This window comes from Pempheris klunzingeri, chromosome 5 (assembly GCF_042242105.1).
Source record: "Pempheris klunzingeri isolate RE-2024b chromosome 5, fPemKlu1.hap1, whole genome shotgun sequence".
Classification (NCBI taxonomy): Eukaryota; Metazoa; Chordata; class Actinopteri; order Acropomatiformes; family Pempheridae; genus Pempheris; species Pempheris klunzingeri.
The window spans coordinates 10,720,146-10,733,238 of NC_092016.1; the positions used below are offsets into that span (position 1 = coordinate 10,720,146).

The window sequence follows — 13,093 nt, forward strand, 5'->3', positions numbered from 1 at the left end:
TGTGCTCTATTTTTAGAGCAGCTTATCTAAGGTGTCAGAGTGGATTCTGTCCTCCAGGTGAATTTCACTGCGTGGCTCTGGCTTTAGACCAGTTTTAAAACAGAAAGGTTGTGTAAACTGATTCGCAGTAACCCTGGCCAATTAGGAGTCAGATAATTATAAATTATGGCAGAATTTCCCCTTGCTTTGATGCTGAATGTTGACATTCCCAATCAGTTTCAAATGAGAAATCATAAGGGAAGAGTAGTGAGCAATGCAGGCTGTCCAGTGTTATGGCTTCATGACTCTGACTCCAACCTCATGGTCACATGGCTGCTCACTGGCACAAATTCACTGGCAAAATACTGCTTTATTCACAGTCTAAGGGACCAAGTAACCATGACAGACCCTGTTTGAACTGGCTGCAGAGGAATAAACCTCTTTTTCAACCCATCCTGGAGGAGACCCTGCTTTTAACTGCCAACTTCCTGAACTGAGAGAAAAGGTCACAGGTCACCGATCAGGTTCAGATGAACAATAATACCCTGTGCCAACACCTCCTTCCTGTTAATTAAAATACTTTAGTAAATGAATTACGCATGTGTTCCAGTAGCCTTGATGTGTCAAAAGTAAATTATTATGACACATTTTTGCTTAACTTACTTAAAATTCTGTAATTGTGAATTAAGTATCATCAATTCAAAAGTAATAAGACCAAAATTAAGTCGGACATCTGAGACATATGAGAGGAAAGAAAGATCTCACAAAAGTGGCCACTTGTGAAAAGGGACACAGCTGACACTGATAGTTGGTGACAGCCTTTTGTTCCTTCATTGCAGGAGCCATATTGTCCTTATACCAAACATGCGGTTTGCCCACCAAAACATTCAAGAGACACTGGGATCCTGTGATACTTTCACAGGACTCTCAAATCAAAACAAGACATGTCACTGAATAATTGATGCTATAAAATATCACTTCAGCAGTATTCCATTTGGTAACACTTTTCTGTTTTCATGACAAAAATGACTAATTTCTGTAGTGTTAAGATGACTATGAGTTGAGAGTTGTTTGTAAAAGTTTGAACACTAGACCTACTTGTCTATTAATCTACATTAAACCTATTCATGACTCACTACCATTACTATTAATAAACTATTCACACTGGGTAATGGTGCCAAACTTACGGTATTCTCCAGCTGCTGAAGTATAAAGGAAATAAAAGAGGGCAGACAAATGTCATTAAAAGTAAGTGCTTGTGAGACTATACCCACACGCATCGTTGCTTTGTACTAATGAATTTTCCTCAGTTAGGTACGTGCCACATAACTTTGCCGTTTTTGAAACCGATGCATCAAAACTGCTTTGTTCATTAAGCACTGCGTTTGTACACTAATGAGAGCAGAGTTTTGACCTTACTCTCAACCCTAATTCTGACCACGACTAAGTCTTTTGCAGTTTTACAGTTGACTTTTATTCTTCTCAGGTCAATAAGCAGTGTGAAAGGGGAACAACTCTGGTGCTCCACTGAGCTTTCAAACAAGATTACAGTCAGTGAAGTGCTGAATGGGCTGATGGCTGGTATTTACTCAAACAAAAAAAAAAAAATCGAAAGTCCTTCACAAAAAAAAACAGTAAGCCTGTCTTAATAAACTTAAAACAGACAGAACAGACATTGTGACAACAATCTTTTAACATAAATACAAGGCTATAAACTCATGCCCTTTTTACTTCCTCCATTAATCCAGGAGTGAAACTAATGATTATTTTAACTACAGATTAAACTGCTGATAATATTCTTGATTAATTGTTTAGCACAATTACAGTGATGTCATGAAGTGCTTGTTTTCCCAAACGTATAGACAACAAAATGAAAATATTCAGTTTATTTGATCAGTGGATTTTTTTTTTTTTTTTAATTAAGACTAATTGATTTATCGTTTAAAGGTCTACATTAATATCAATGAAAAACAATTCCCATGGCTGTTTAAGTGAATATGTCATAATCTAGTTCTAGTTACATGTTCAGTGGTAAGTGGTCAGTGCTGTGGTGTTTTTAATCAGTTTGAATGACATGAGCTCTACTGAGGCATCTTTTTTCTTTTCGATATTTTTTCTTAAATCTGCATTATTATTGGTACTCTGATTTTACATCAACCAGAGATTGAAAGTAGCATAAATGAACCAGAAAAACTGAATCAATCTATATGAGAATGACACATATTATAACTTTAAACTTATCATCCTGTTACATTTCTGTCATGACAGCTAAAAGCCTAAAATATAAATTTATGGATGGGTGGTCTTTACCTGCCATTGCTGATTTGTGGGGGTGAGTGTCTCGAGTGGTCTGAGGGTTCAGATCGCCTGTCTGGAGAGCGGGAGCGGCTGCTACGATGTCTGTCATGCGATCGATTGGAATGATCGGATGCCAGAGAATGGATATCTGAAATGTCTGAACAGACGAGAGCCACTGTTCAACGCCTGCAATCTGATATAAAACACTGATGAGCCTGTCTGTTAAGTCCCCTCCCCCCAGTATGGTTGGATCCAACACTTAATACCACTCTCACCGTCTCTGTCAGAGGCGTTGGCTGAAGGAATGCTGTCATCAAGGTCAGGGATGTTCAGCAGGGTCGCCCTGTCGTCCCTCTGAACAACCATTTTTAGCTTGCCCTTTGACCTTTCTATCAGCTTCTTGGCATCTATCAAGGACAGGTTCTCAGTCACTGTGCCATTGATCTGAGGGAGTTAAAAAAAGAAGCAATCAGTCGCGACATGACAAAGACCAGCTGGAAAATTTCAATTAAAATTAAGAGAAATCAAATAAAAACATCTTTAATTTACATTTTTATGCAATAAAATAATCATATGAGAAGTTTATTTCTAAAAAGGCACAAGAACAGATGCAAATTGATTGAAAATGACAAAATGATTACATTTTGTCGGGGTGAAATCGTTTTGTAAAGACACAGCCTAAACAAGGACAGTTCAGAATGCTCTTAAGCGCTAGCATGTACTGGAAAGTAACAAGACATGTCTGATGAGACTGAATATGAGAAATGATCGATTTAGAATAGTAGCAGTTCAAAATGGACCCACTAGTGCAGCAGTACAATGAGCACTAGTCGGTTTAACACATTATCGATTCTTCTCTCCATCAATGCAAAATTGAAAAAACAACGTAAAGTGGTTTCTTTCATGTTGAATATTTGATGATATCTGTATAGATCAAATGTTGACCAGGCCTCTCGCCTCCCTCCCCCACCCTGTCCCTCACCTTCAGTACAACATCCCCTTCCTGGATGTTGCCGTCTCTGGCTGCCAGGCTCTCAGGGGAAATGTCCTTGACAAAGATGTGGCTGGCCAAGCGCAGGCCATATTCTGCTTACAAAGTGAACGACAACAACAAAGACCATGTTAGCACAGAGTTCACGTGTCCACACCACACTGGCCACACGATGCTGTCAAGCCGCTGCTCCCGCTGGGATTAACAGTAGTGATTAAAGAAGATTAATTGCTCTTTTACTTAGATTTACTTGAGTTAACTTGGATTTTGCTGTGGCTGGCAAGTTTTGTTTACTCTGGCAGTTGACCAATGCTGATCTGGAGGTCTTATTCTCTTCTAAAACTCTGGCTGTCTGGTAATTGTTGGATAAATAAAAAGGCAGGTGACTTCTGGATCATCGAAGAATACATTCTTTCTGCCCTCCTTATTTATCCCCGACTTTGTGAGCCTCACCTTCATTTTTACGAGATTTGACAAGCGTGACCTTGGCAGGACGTGGGGGCAGGTTGTGTGAGTGGCGGTCTGAGCGTGGGGAGAGGCTCCTCTCCCGTGAGCCACTGCGTTCACGTTCTCTGTCCCTCCGGCCGCTGCTCCGGCCGCTGCGCCTTCCCATGGCACCGCCGACCCCGCTGTAAGCACCGCTGCGTCCGCTCCGCGTCTCGTATATCTCTTCGTCATAGCTGTCCTCCTCCTCGTCATGCTCTGACATAGTTTCCCTCTCCCCTAGGCGGCCCATGGGGACATGCACCTTCCTCTTCCGCCTGATTGTCTGGCCAAAGGAAATAAGATATGAGATCTACCAGACAGCCAATCGGTTACACTAAGATGAAACAATCACTAACTTAATCATGTTCGTTTCCCCTACAAGTTAAGTGTGAAGTGGTTAAATACCATATAGCTTAATATACATATGACAGCACACTGTAGTTCCTGACTTTAGTTCCATTTTTAACAGTTAAGCTACAGTTTTCTACAAGAATCCATAATGGGATGATGACACTCACAATTTTGGCAATTTTTCCACTTTTACGAAGCTGCTGGACTGCGTACGCGTGCTCCACATTGTCCATGGAGACAGCATTGACCATAACGACTCTGTCATTCTCCCTAGAGACATGACACAGAGATAACAGACATACTGGAGTCTTTCTGTAGCAAGCAGGGTAATTTAATACTAATAACTAGCAATCTGACTGGGCTGGAAATAACGGAACAATGTCTTACTGCAGTAGGCCTTCAGCTGGGCCTCCTTTCAGCACATCCGAGATGACAATGGAGGTCTCGCCACTCTGAAAATGAGGGTTATCCCGACCTCCTGATATGGCTATCCCGAAGCCAAACCCTGGTGCCTGCACACAGAGAGACATAGATTAGGATGTTTAGGATTAGGATTTAGCTGTCTGCGTGGACCAAAATACTGAGCGAGATATAAAAGGTATAGATACAGACAGACAGAGCTGACTGCCAAAAAAATGATCAAATGCTTGTACATATGCCATTGAACCCTTTTTAGACTGTTTGAAAAAACCAAATTAACATTATTGCAAAAGCTATAGCAGTCATATATTGTTGCTTCTGCTCTCAGACTATAAAAGAAGTTGTTCTTTTCACTGCCAGGAAGCACACAGGCTGATAGCTGTAGCGAATTAGCTTCTTCTGTGTGATTTGCATGCAAAAACATACACAAAATGCTGTTTTTATACAAGTTATTTCAGCTCCACGGCCAAAAACAAGAGGGAGAAATCATTCAGAAGAAAAGTTCTGTGATAACTCCTCTGTTGTGTCTGTTCCACCTGCAACTGTGTAAACAGCAAGACACCGTGATGGGGGGTAGATGCAAGGATAAAGAAAGGGCAAGGCAGAGAGATACTGGGACCAGGACAAGTTTCACCACAGACATATGTAAAGAGGATCTGTGAGGAATAACAGATACCTACCCTGTGTAGTGTTACTGTGTGCTGTTCCCAAATGACAGTCTCCTCCATTGCTGCGCTCTGGAAGACAGGGAGACAGTACAGTGTGACGAACACAAGAGGTCCAACAGAGCTCAGATCCGAAGAGGCAGAATAAGGCAACAGGACATAATGATGGTCGGATCCTCTTATTACGAAAGGGACAAACACAGGATCAGGCAACAGAAAAAGCATGTGTCTGACGCGGTTTCCTTGATTAAAACACCCTTATTCAAAGTTATTGCACATATGTGCTACAGCTAGAAAATATATCAATTTACCACTTATCCAAGGCCTAGAAAGTGTAAACTTTTTGATAGTCAAGCCAGTTGCACCTGAAATAGATGTACGCAGGCACAATCCACCAGAACTGTTCTTAAATCTTTATCCACATCTGAGGGATGGTGCAACATCATCATCCTCAAGTGAATAACGTAGGTCAACACAATCTAAGTGCTTCTGTGATGTGCACACTTCTGCTTCAAGGCACATATGAACAATCGATGCTTCTGTTGTATATTAAACATTTTTTGGAGTTGAGAAACTTAGGCAAAACAATTCAACAAATTAAACTGTGATGTCAAATGCAATAAAAAAAACAACTAATAAGAGCAAAAGCACACAGAAAACCTCAAGTCGAAATGACACCCAGCAAACAGTCTGAAACTGCACACATTGTGAAAGACAATAACAGTATTTGACTGCACTCCACTTCATTCTCTCTAAAAGTTGTCTATTAGAAAAGGGAAAGCTTCTGAGCTCCTCAAAGGCGAAATTTAAAAAGGATGCAAAATGTCATGGCCATTATACACAGAGGGCTGCACCCAGCAGGTTATTGAGTTTGTTTCAAGTTTTGCACCGCCTCATTCACAGTGATACAGAAACGCTGTGTTGTGTTTGGTTTTATTTGCAGTACGCTCACACATTGCCAAACAGACCATGCACTATCAACATGCTCTCCTTTCAGGTTTTCAGTTTCCCCTAGATCAACCATCTTCAAGAAGTGGCGAGGACCGCAGGGGGGATGGGCGGCACAGTAAAAAATAAAAATAAATGCAAAAAATTGCTGCTTATTAAGCCTTTGGCCTAACACGAGGTCGTAAACAAATCCTGTAAATTTGAGTAACATTTGCATTTACACACTTGAACACTGTACATTAAAATGTGAGTAAAAACTCAAAACAACAAAACACATGTATATTAACAACAATAAATAATGCTTCTCAATTAGCAAATATGATTTTTTCTGATATTAGAAAATATAACAGTGACCTTCAATAACGTTGCACATAAATATTTTTATGGCCTTTGAATTTCCCCACAACTTTTGCACAGAGCCAAGTATTCCGTTCTTCTTTCTGGTTACCAAGCGTGCAATATTTGAAAACTCTAGGACACTTCAAAGATTTGGCTGTTTTCACGTGCGGTGCTGCTAGCTTGTTGGACTCTCTCTGAGCAAAAAAATGTAACTAAATTACATGTATAATAGAGGTTTTATGAGGGTCTGTGAGTGAGATTCTGCCATTAAGTTAAACAGCTTCCCAGGTGAGTGACTGGCCACTGACTGAGCACGCCAGAGTAATTTAAAAATAATTTAACTTTTTGCTTTCTTTTAATGTGGAAATAACTCCACAACCTTTAAAAATGCATACCTTGATTAAGGGACATTATTCCAACTTAAAATGTCACATTTAAATCTATACAAAACAAACAAACAAAAAAAAAATTATGAAATGATACCAATTATGTGTCGTTGGTGAGGGGGGATGGGGGGCTCAGATAGGCAGGCTGCCCATGTTTACGGTGCATTGAATACAATTACACAATGATAAAATCCCTGTTAGATACACAGAGGCCACACTGACACAAAGTCTTTAAAACTAAAGCGCACCCTCCGTCACATTAACAGGCAGAGAGGATAAGATGAAGGTCGACTCCTTCAGCTGTTAGGTCAGCACTGTCCTTTGCGCCCCACCGCTCACTTCTTATCTTATCTCCACTTCTGTATCATTTCACCTCCACCACAATCTCACGACACATTAGACATTCAATGACTGCATATAAAATACTATTAGGCCCATTCCTTTGGGGCAAATTACCACCCACATCACAGCATCTAATGCAATAACCTCCATTTGTCATGCAAATTGATCCCAGGTCTATGACCTAAATAGGTGAGACTATCACACATTTCTTTCCTGCCTTGCTGGTAATTTCTTTGACACCTCAACACTTACAGTGTTGCTGCCTTGGTAGAGGACTCATTGGGAAGAGTGATCTCATGTTGCGGCACATTAAAGTGTGATGACAGATGAGCGAAGGGAGATGAATGCAGCATTAAATTTCAGTGCTTGGACCCTCAGCTTACATCACTGGCACCTTGTTGGCAGCTTCAAAACCAAAACCCCAAGTGTCAGTCCAGCTTCATGTTGAAATTATTATGCATCACATTAGCATGACAACCTGCTAATGGTAGGGCTATCAAGTTCCAAAAAGCGATAATGATGCTTTAATCTTGGTTGAGCCATTTTTTATAAGACACAATTTGAAGAAACAATATCCTTTTTGTTTTTGTGTGACACTAAAGCCCAGTCTGAAGTAGTAATTTAGCAGACTGTCTCTGCTGCCGTCCTGTTTATTGTTTTACCACCCCGGCTTCCTTCAACACATCGTCCTTATGTCTGCCGTGACCTGTCGGCCAAGTGCCAAACGTTAGCTAGTGTCTGGGAATACAGGCAGCTGAATAAATCGCCACAAGTGGCCCCAGACGTTCTCAGCTTGGCAGCAACAGTCACAAACTCCTCAAGCAGCTTACGGTGGGACTCACACAAGGAGGGTGAACAAAAGTTTCAACAGGGAACACCCCCCTCGCCTATTACATTGAACACACTGTACTTGCGAGAGGGAAAAAAGACGTCTGAATATTAACAAGACTGCTGAAAACAGAGGCATGAATTCTCGCTGGAAAGTTTGCTCTTGAGGGAGGACGATTTATGCCGTCGTCTTCTTGATCAGCACTGTGGAAACGCTGATGCAGACAAGTCTTAACTTTTCGTCTAAATTTATAGATGTTTGCCACTAAACTGTAAAGTAATAGGAGGTACTTGTTTCCAGTTGACATTCCTACTTTGAGAAATTCTTTATAGGCATTTATGCAGCACAGCATAAAGATGCACACACACTAGCGTATAATATTTGGGCCCTCTATTGCAGCAGGGTTGTGAGCAATGTTATTTTGTTGTCTGGAAAATATGATTAGAGAATGCTACTGTGTCTGATCCAACACAAAAAAAATCACCATAAAATTAATGGAATGTAAAATCCCAAATGGAGCAAAGCAAGAGGAATCTAAAATGAAGTAAAAAAAAAAACTAAACAGAATTTAGGAGGGGGAAAAAGCAGATTTAGCAGGATCCTGCAGTGTGCATGTCTCCCTCTCCTACCCTCTCTCTTTCTCACACACACACACACACACACACACACACACACACACACACACACACACACACACACACACACACACACACACACACACACACACACACACACACACACACACACACACACACACACACACACACACACACACACACACACACACACACACACACACACACACACACACACACCTTTCACTTTGAAGGGATGTAATTTTGCTTTCTCCTCCTGCAGAGCTTGTTGCTCTGGTAACAGAGGGGGAACAGTGTGGTGTTGTTCAAGTGGCCTGACATTTTCAGGCCGTGTCTGAAGGTTCCTCTCAACTGTGGGAGGTTTAAAAAAAGACACGGCTGAATTAATTTAGGAACAAAAGCCTATTTTGCATTTTAAATGAGCACTGCTTATTTGTTGCTGCGTGTACTTCAGTCTGCACTGATGGTCTGACATCCGTCAAAAACAAACATGGTATGGTTTCTTTAGGGCGCCTCAAGAGTGTTCTTTTTTTTTTAAGAATTAACAAAGAAAATAAAACAAAAATACTGTATGCACATAGCATTTTGTATTTAATCTCACAACTGAACCAACATCTTCTTCCTATTCAGAGGCAAAGACACTAATCCCAAAAGTCAAGTAAACATAAAATTAAGTGAAGGCAGTCCCCATCGTTAGAGTCGACTCTGCGCTGCTCCTCTGTACAGTTTGTACTAAAGTCGCATCAGCACCCAGTGACTGATGAGTTTTTGTGGCACTGTTGTGTACGCCCTTTATGGCCACAAACAACTGGTGCCAACAGAGGCTTCACGCCACAGGCCGAAGCCAGGGCTGGCAGCCGCTCCACAGCGGAGACACACCATGTCGGTTGGGTCATGCTTGGGGGATTACAACCAGGCAACTTGGGAGCCAGCACTACAACACAGATGGATCTCACAGCTGAGTGGAGAAAGGACAGGAAAGCTGCGGTCAAAATGGACTGTGTGGAGTTAATACATAAATGGTAATTGACAGTGTTATTCAATAAGCCCATTGAGGTTTTATTCTTCAGCAGAACAAACTATTAAAGCATGTCTGTCAAAGTTTCACTCTAAAATCAGCCTTTAAAGCTACTGATTCCGACGTGTAAATCAATTTAGGGCAGCAGCTAATGTCAGTAATTTCCATTACTGCACAGTAGAAATGATAAATCCATTGATCAATTAGTTGATTGGCAGATTTAATCAGAAACTATTTTTATAATTTATTGTAAATTATGTATTGAGCAAAAACTCACTGATCCATCTATCATTTGAGAAAATAACTCATGCATTAATCAATAACAAAAGTAATCACCATCTGCAGATTAATTGATAATTGTTTTGCCAACAAAGAACACCATAAAATAGTATGAAATAATATTTTTGCTTAAAAATGACAAACCATTTATCTGTTGACTGTCTGATGTATTAATTGACAAATTGTTCCAGCTCTAAATCAAAGATTTGTGAGTTCGGTGACAAAAATTGGCAAAATTACTGGTATTTTAGGGAGACATTTGTGGCAACAATAAAAATGTATCAATACGCCAGTGAAATAAAATAGCTCAATGACAAAAACAAGTGCTTGTGTGACCTGGCAGCACCATCCGAATCAAGTAAAATGGAGTATTAGCAAATTTTTGGATACTGTTGGCAAGTCTACCAGCCACTTTGGCAGGGTGCTCGTCTTTTGACAGTTCTTTTCAATTCCAAATAGCAATTTGGCTGATAAAATAGTAAAAGGAGCTGATCTTCGGGGTGCTTTGCAAGCCATGCCTCACATCTCTGCCCTCTTCCTTCTATTTCCATGCTCTGTGGGTATCACAAAAGCAGAAAACTGTCAACCCTAAACCCACCTGAAATGCAAATTACTGAGCTGGTGCAGCTGGTGTAATGATACATGTTCTTTAAATCCATACATAGTCTGAAATACAAATCTGAACCAAAAAAGTAGAAAAAAAAGAACATCTCCGTCTTCACTTGGAGACAAAAATCCTCAATATACAATGAGTCATCACAACACCACCCTCACATGACCCGTGAAGAGGGAAGCTAAGATGGTGTTTCATTTTGTATTCGTTTTGGAGTATCATTAAAAATAAAGAGGCTGGCTCCACAACCCTCTGTTCAGCAGAAAAACAAAATCATATTTTTTCCAAAGAGGGAAACAAGGCAATATGGTGGGGTGCTGAATTCTCTGACTGAGAGAATAGATTTTGTGCTGTAGTATGGTTTAGGGGTGAGGCAGAACCTTATTCAATTTTGACCGCTCTGGGACCAGAGTAGCTAAAAATAGCTCTCATTAATTCTGCCGTTGTGATGCTGCAACAGACTGATTTAAGGGAAACTTGCAGCATGAACACTAGAGAAAAGAACATTTAATAACTTCTTGTTATATTAAATGCCACGCATTGACTGAAACAAATGATGCAATACAGCATAGAAAACACATTCACTTTCTCTCTACTGCGCATTTGTTGGATTTGTCTGTGAGGCCTGAGGAAAACAAGGAGACGTAGATCACTTTCACAAAGCTTTTACAGTGCTAGGATAGTGAAAATGCTTAATGCTGATGCTGGAATAGACTCAAATGTTACACAGAGAGGCATTTTAGTATCATCAGAGCTCTTATTTTTTTTTATAAATTCTATTTGTAGAATTAGTTTGAGATAAGACACAACTTTGTATCTGGAGTCTCCTTATTTGGGACCCAAATGAGTTTCCACAGTCCAACTACAGATGGGTCCCCACAAGATAAGAGCAGCAATAAAGCTAAATGAGGCTCAGACTCCAGCAGGGAAATAAACATCTCTCATTTGTCTTACAACCATTACATCAAACCAGGAATGACACTTAGACAAAGACTAGTATGCCAACAATTAACAAATTACAGACAAGTCTAGATAAGGATGCTTTAAGGATACAGAAAACTGTGCAACTTTACACTGCAGCCAAAAACAGAAAAAAACAACAACAGGATCACACTCCACTGTGGCTGCTGGCAGTGAAGCAGCAAACAAGTAGAATAAGATGATTGATCACTACAGAAATTGAAAACGATGTGCTGGGGAGTGCTGACAATTGCTAAACCTCCCCTGCCATGGAGAACATATTCAAATTCTAATGAGGGCCCATGTCCTAGCACCAGCCATGGGGTCCCCTGAGAGACAAGTGACACTCTGCACAAATAACATGTTTAGACACTGTGCTGTGGACCTCTAATGGATGGGGAGATAGGGGGAGAGATGCAGCAATGCATAAGTGATAAGAAGGTCAAGAGATGAAACCTATTAAGTCTGACATAAAACTTAATCACCAACCATTACCGCCATAAAAAACACTAACTTGCGTTATTTAAAGGCTACGGCAAAACCGACTTCAATCTCATTCCCTTCATCTCGGTTTATCGCTTAAGTATTCGGATACAACTAGATGCATAGAATATCAGAAGCACTTACTTATCAGTTCATCCCGGTCACTACAGAGGAAACAGACAAAAGCATCTCCAACTTCCAGCTGCTCCTCAGTAAATCCAGCAGGAGATTCCTGCAGACGCACATCAGCAGCCTCAGTGCATAACCGCACCAATCAGTGCTGGGAGGGACTTGCCCCCACCTTCCTTTTCCTTCTCTTTTCTTAGCTCCGTAACTACTGAAATTACGACCACAGGTGAGGGGTTATGAAACACACCCTGCAGCTACGCCCTAAAGCCTGCTCTGCCCTGCACGGATCTGTGTCCTCTCCACACATCTTTCTTCAAAATGTACCCCTGCCTCCAACTCTCTGCTTACACGCTCACGGGATCGAAGCAAATCCCCTCTAGCTTGGCAGCGATCTGTGTGGGATCTGCAGTTCCGCTACAGCATGGGACTCCTCTGTACTAGCGAACATCCATCCGCAGTGTAAACTGCTGTATCGGACTTAACCCCTGAGGTGCTGTGCTGAACCAGAGCAGAATCCATCAATTCTCCTTGCATGTGGGACATTATTACACCCCTCCTCCCCAGGTGTGCTGCATTGCATGCATAAATTATGCTCATCTTGTCAGTGACATCCCACAGAGGATTACTGACCATCAAACTGACTGCATTATACACAGCACATCAGGACATTATAATTCACTTTTCTATATTGCAGCTGAAGATAACAGAATCACCATTAAACTCACTACTAGCAACATTTCTTGCTAAAATTAACAGGTTGCTAATAATATTTAAGGATAAAACCAAACAGCCCCAGAAAGGGAAACGGAAGAGGTGGAGGCAGGCTGAGCAGAACGCAAATAGACACGTGTGACTTTTGTAACATCCCACGTACAATGAGGAAGGTCACTTAAGAAAGTCTGGCATCTGAGCATTCGCACAGTGGGACAACATGATACGTTTAACAGCTACTTACTATCAATTCAATCGATTCAATTTTCA

The 13,093-nt window shown here is 40.9% G+C and overlaps 1 protein-coding gene across 10 annotated transcripts in view; it reads right to left on the bottom strand.

The window, feature by feature from the left end:
• Window positions 1-13,093, bottom strand: part of tjp1b (tight junction protein 1b) — a 47,039-nt gene that overhangs the window by 14,262 nt on the left and 19,684 nt on the right. For 5 of the 10 annotated variants that reach the window (XM_070830041.1, XM_070830040.1, XM_070830038.1 and 2 more), the window contains exons 2-8: window positions 5,206-5,262; window positions 4,493-4,617; window positions 4,273-4,375; window positions 3,722-4,037; window positions 3,260-3,363; window positions 2,553-2,721; window positions 2,290-2,434 (exon numbers count right to left, since the gene is read on the bottom strand). In XM_070830041.1, the coding sequence (XP_070686142.1) occupies window positions 2,290-2,434; window positions 2,553-2,721; window positions 3,260-3,363; window positions 3,722-4,037; window positions 4,273-4,375; window positions 4,493-4,617; window positions 5,206-5,253 (1,010 nt within the window). In that variant the 5' untranslated portion in view covers window positions 5,254-5,262. Of the gene's footprint in view, window positions 1-2,289; window positions 2,435-2,552; window positions 2,722-3,259; window positions 3,367-3,721; window positions 4,038-4,272; window positions 4,376-4,492; window positions 4,618-5,205; window positions 5,263-13,093 lie in introns of all 10 variants that reach the window. The other 5 variants (XM_070830034.1, XM_070830037.1, XM_070830035.1 and 2 more) reach the window with 1 other exon arrangement.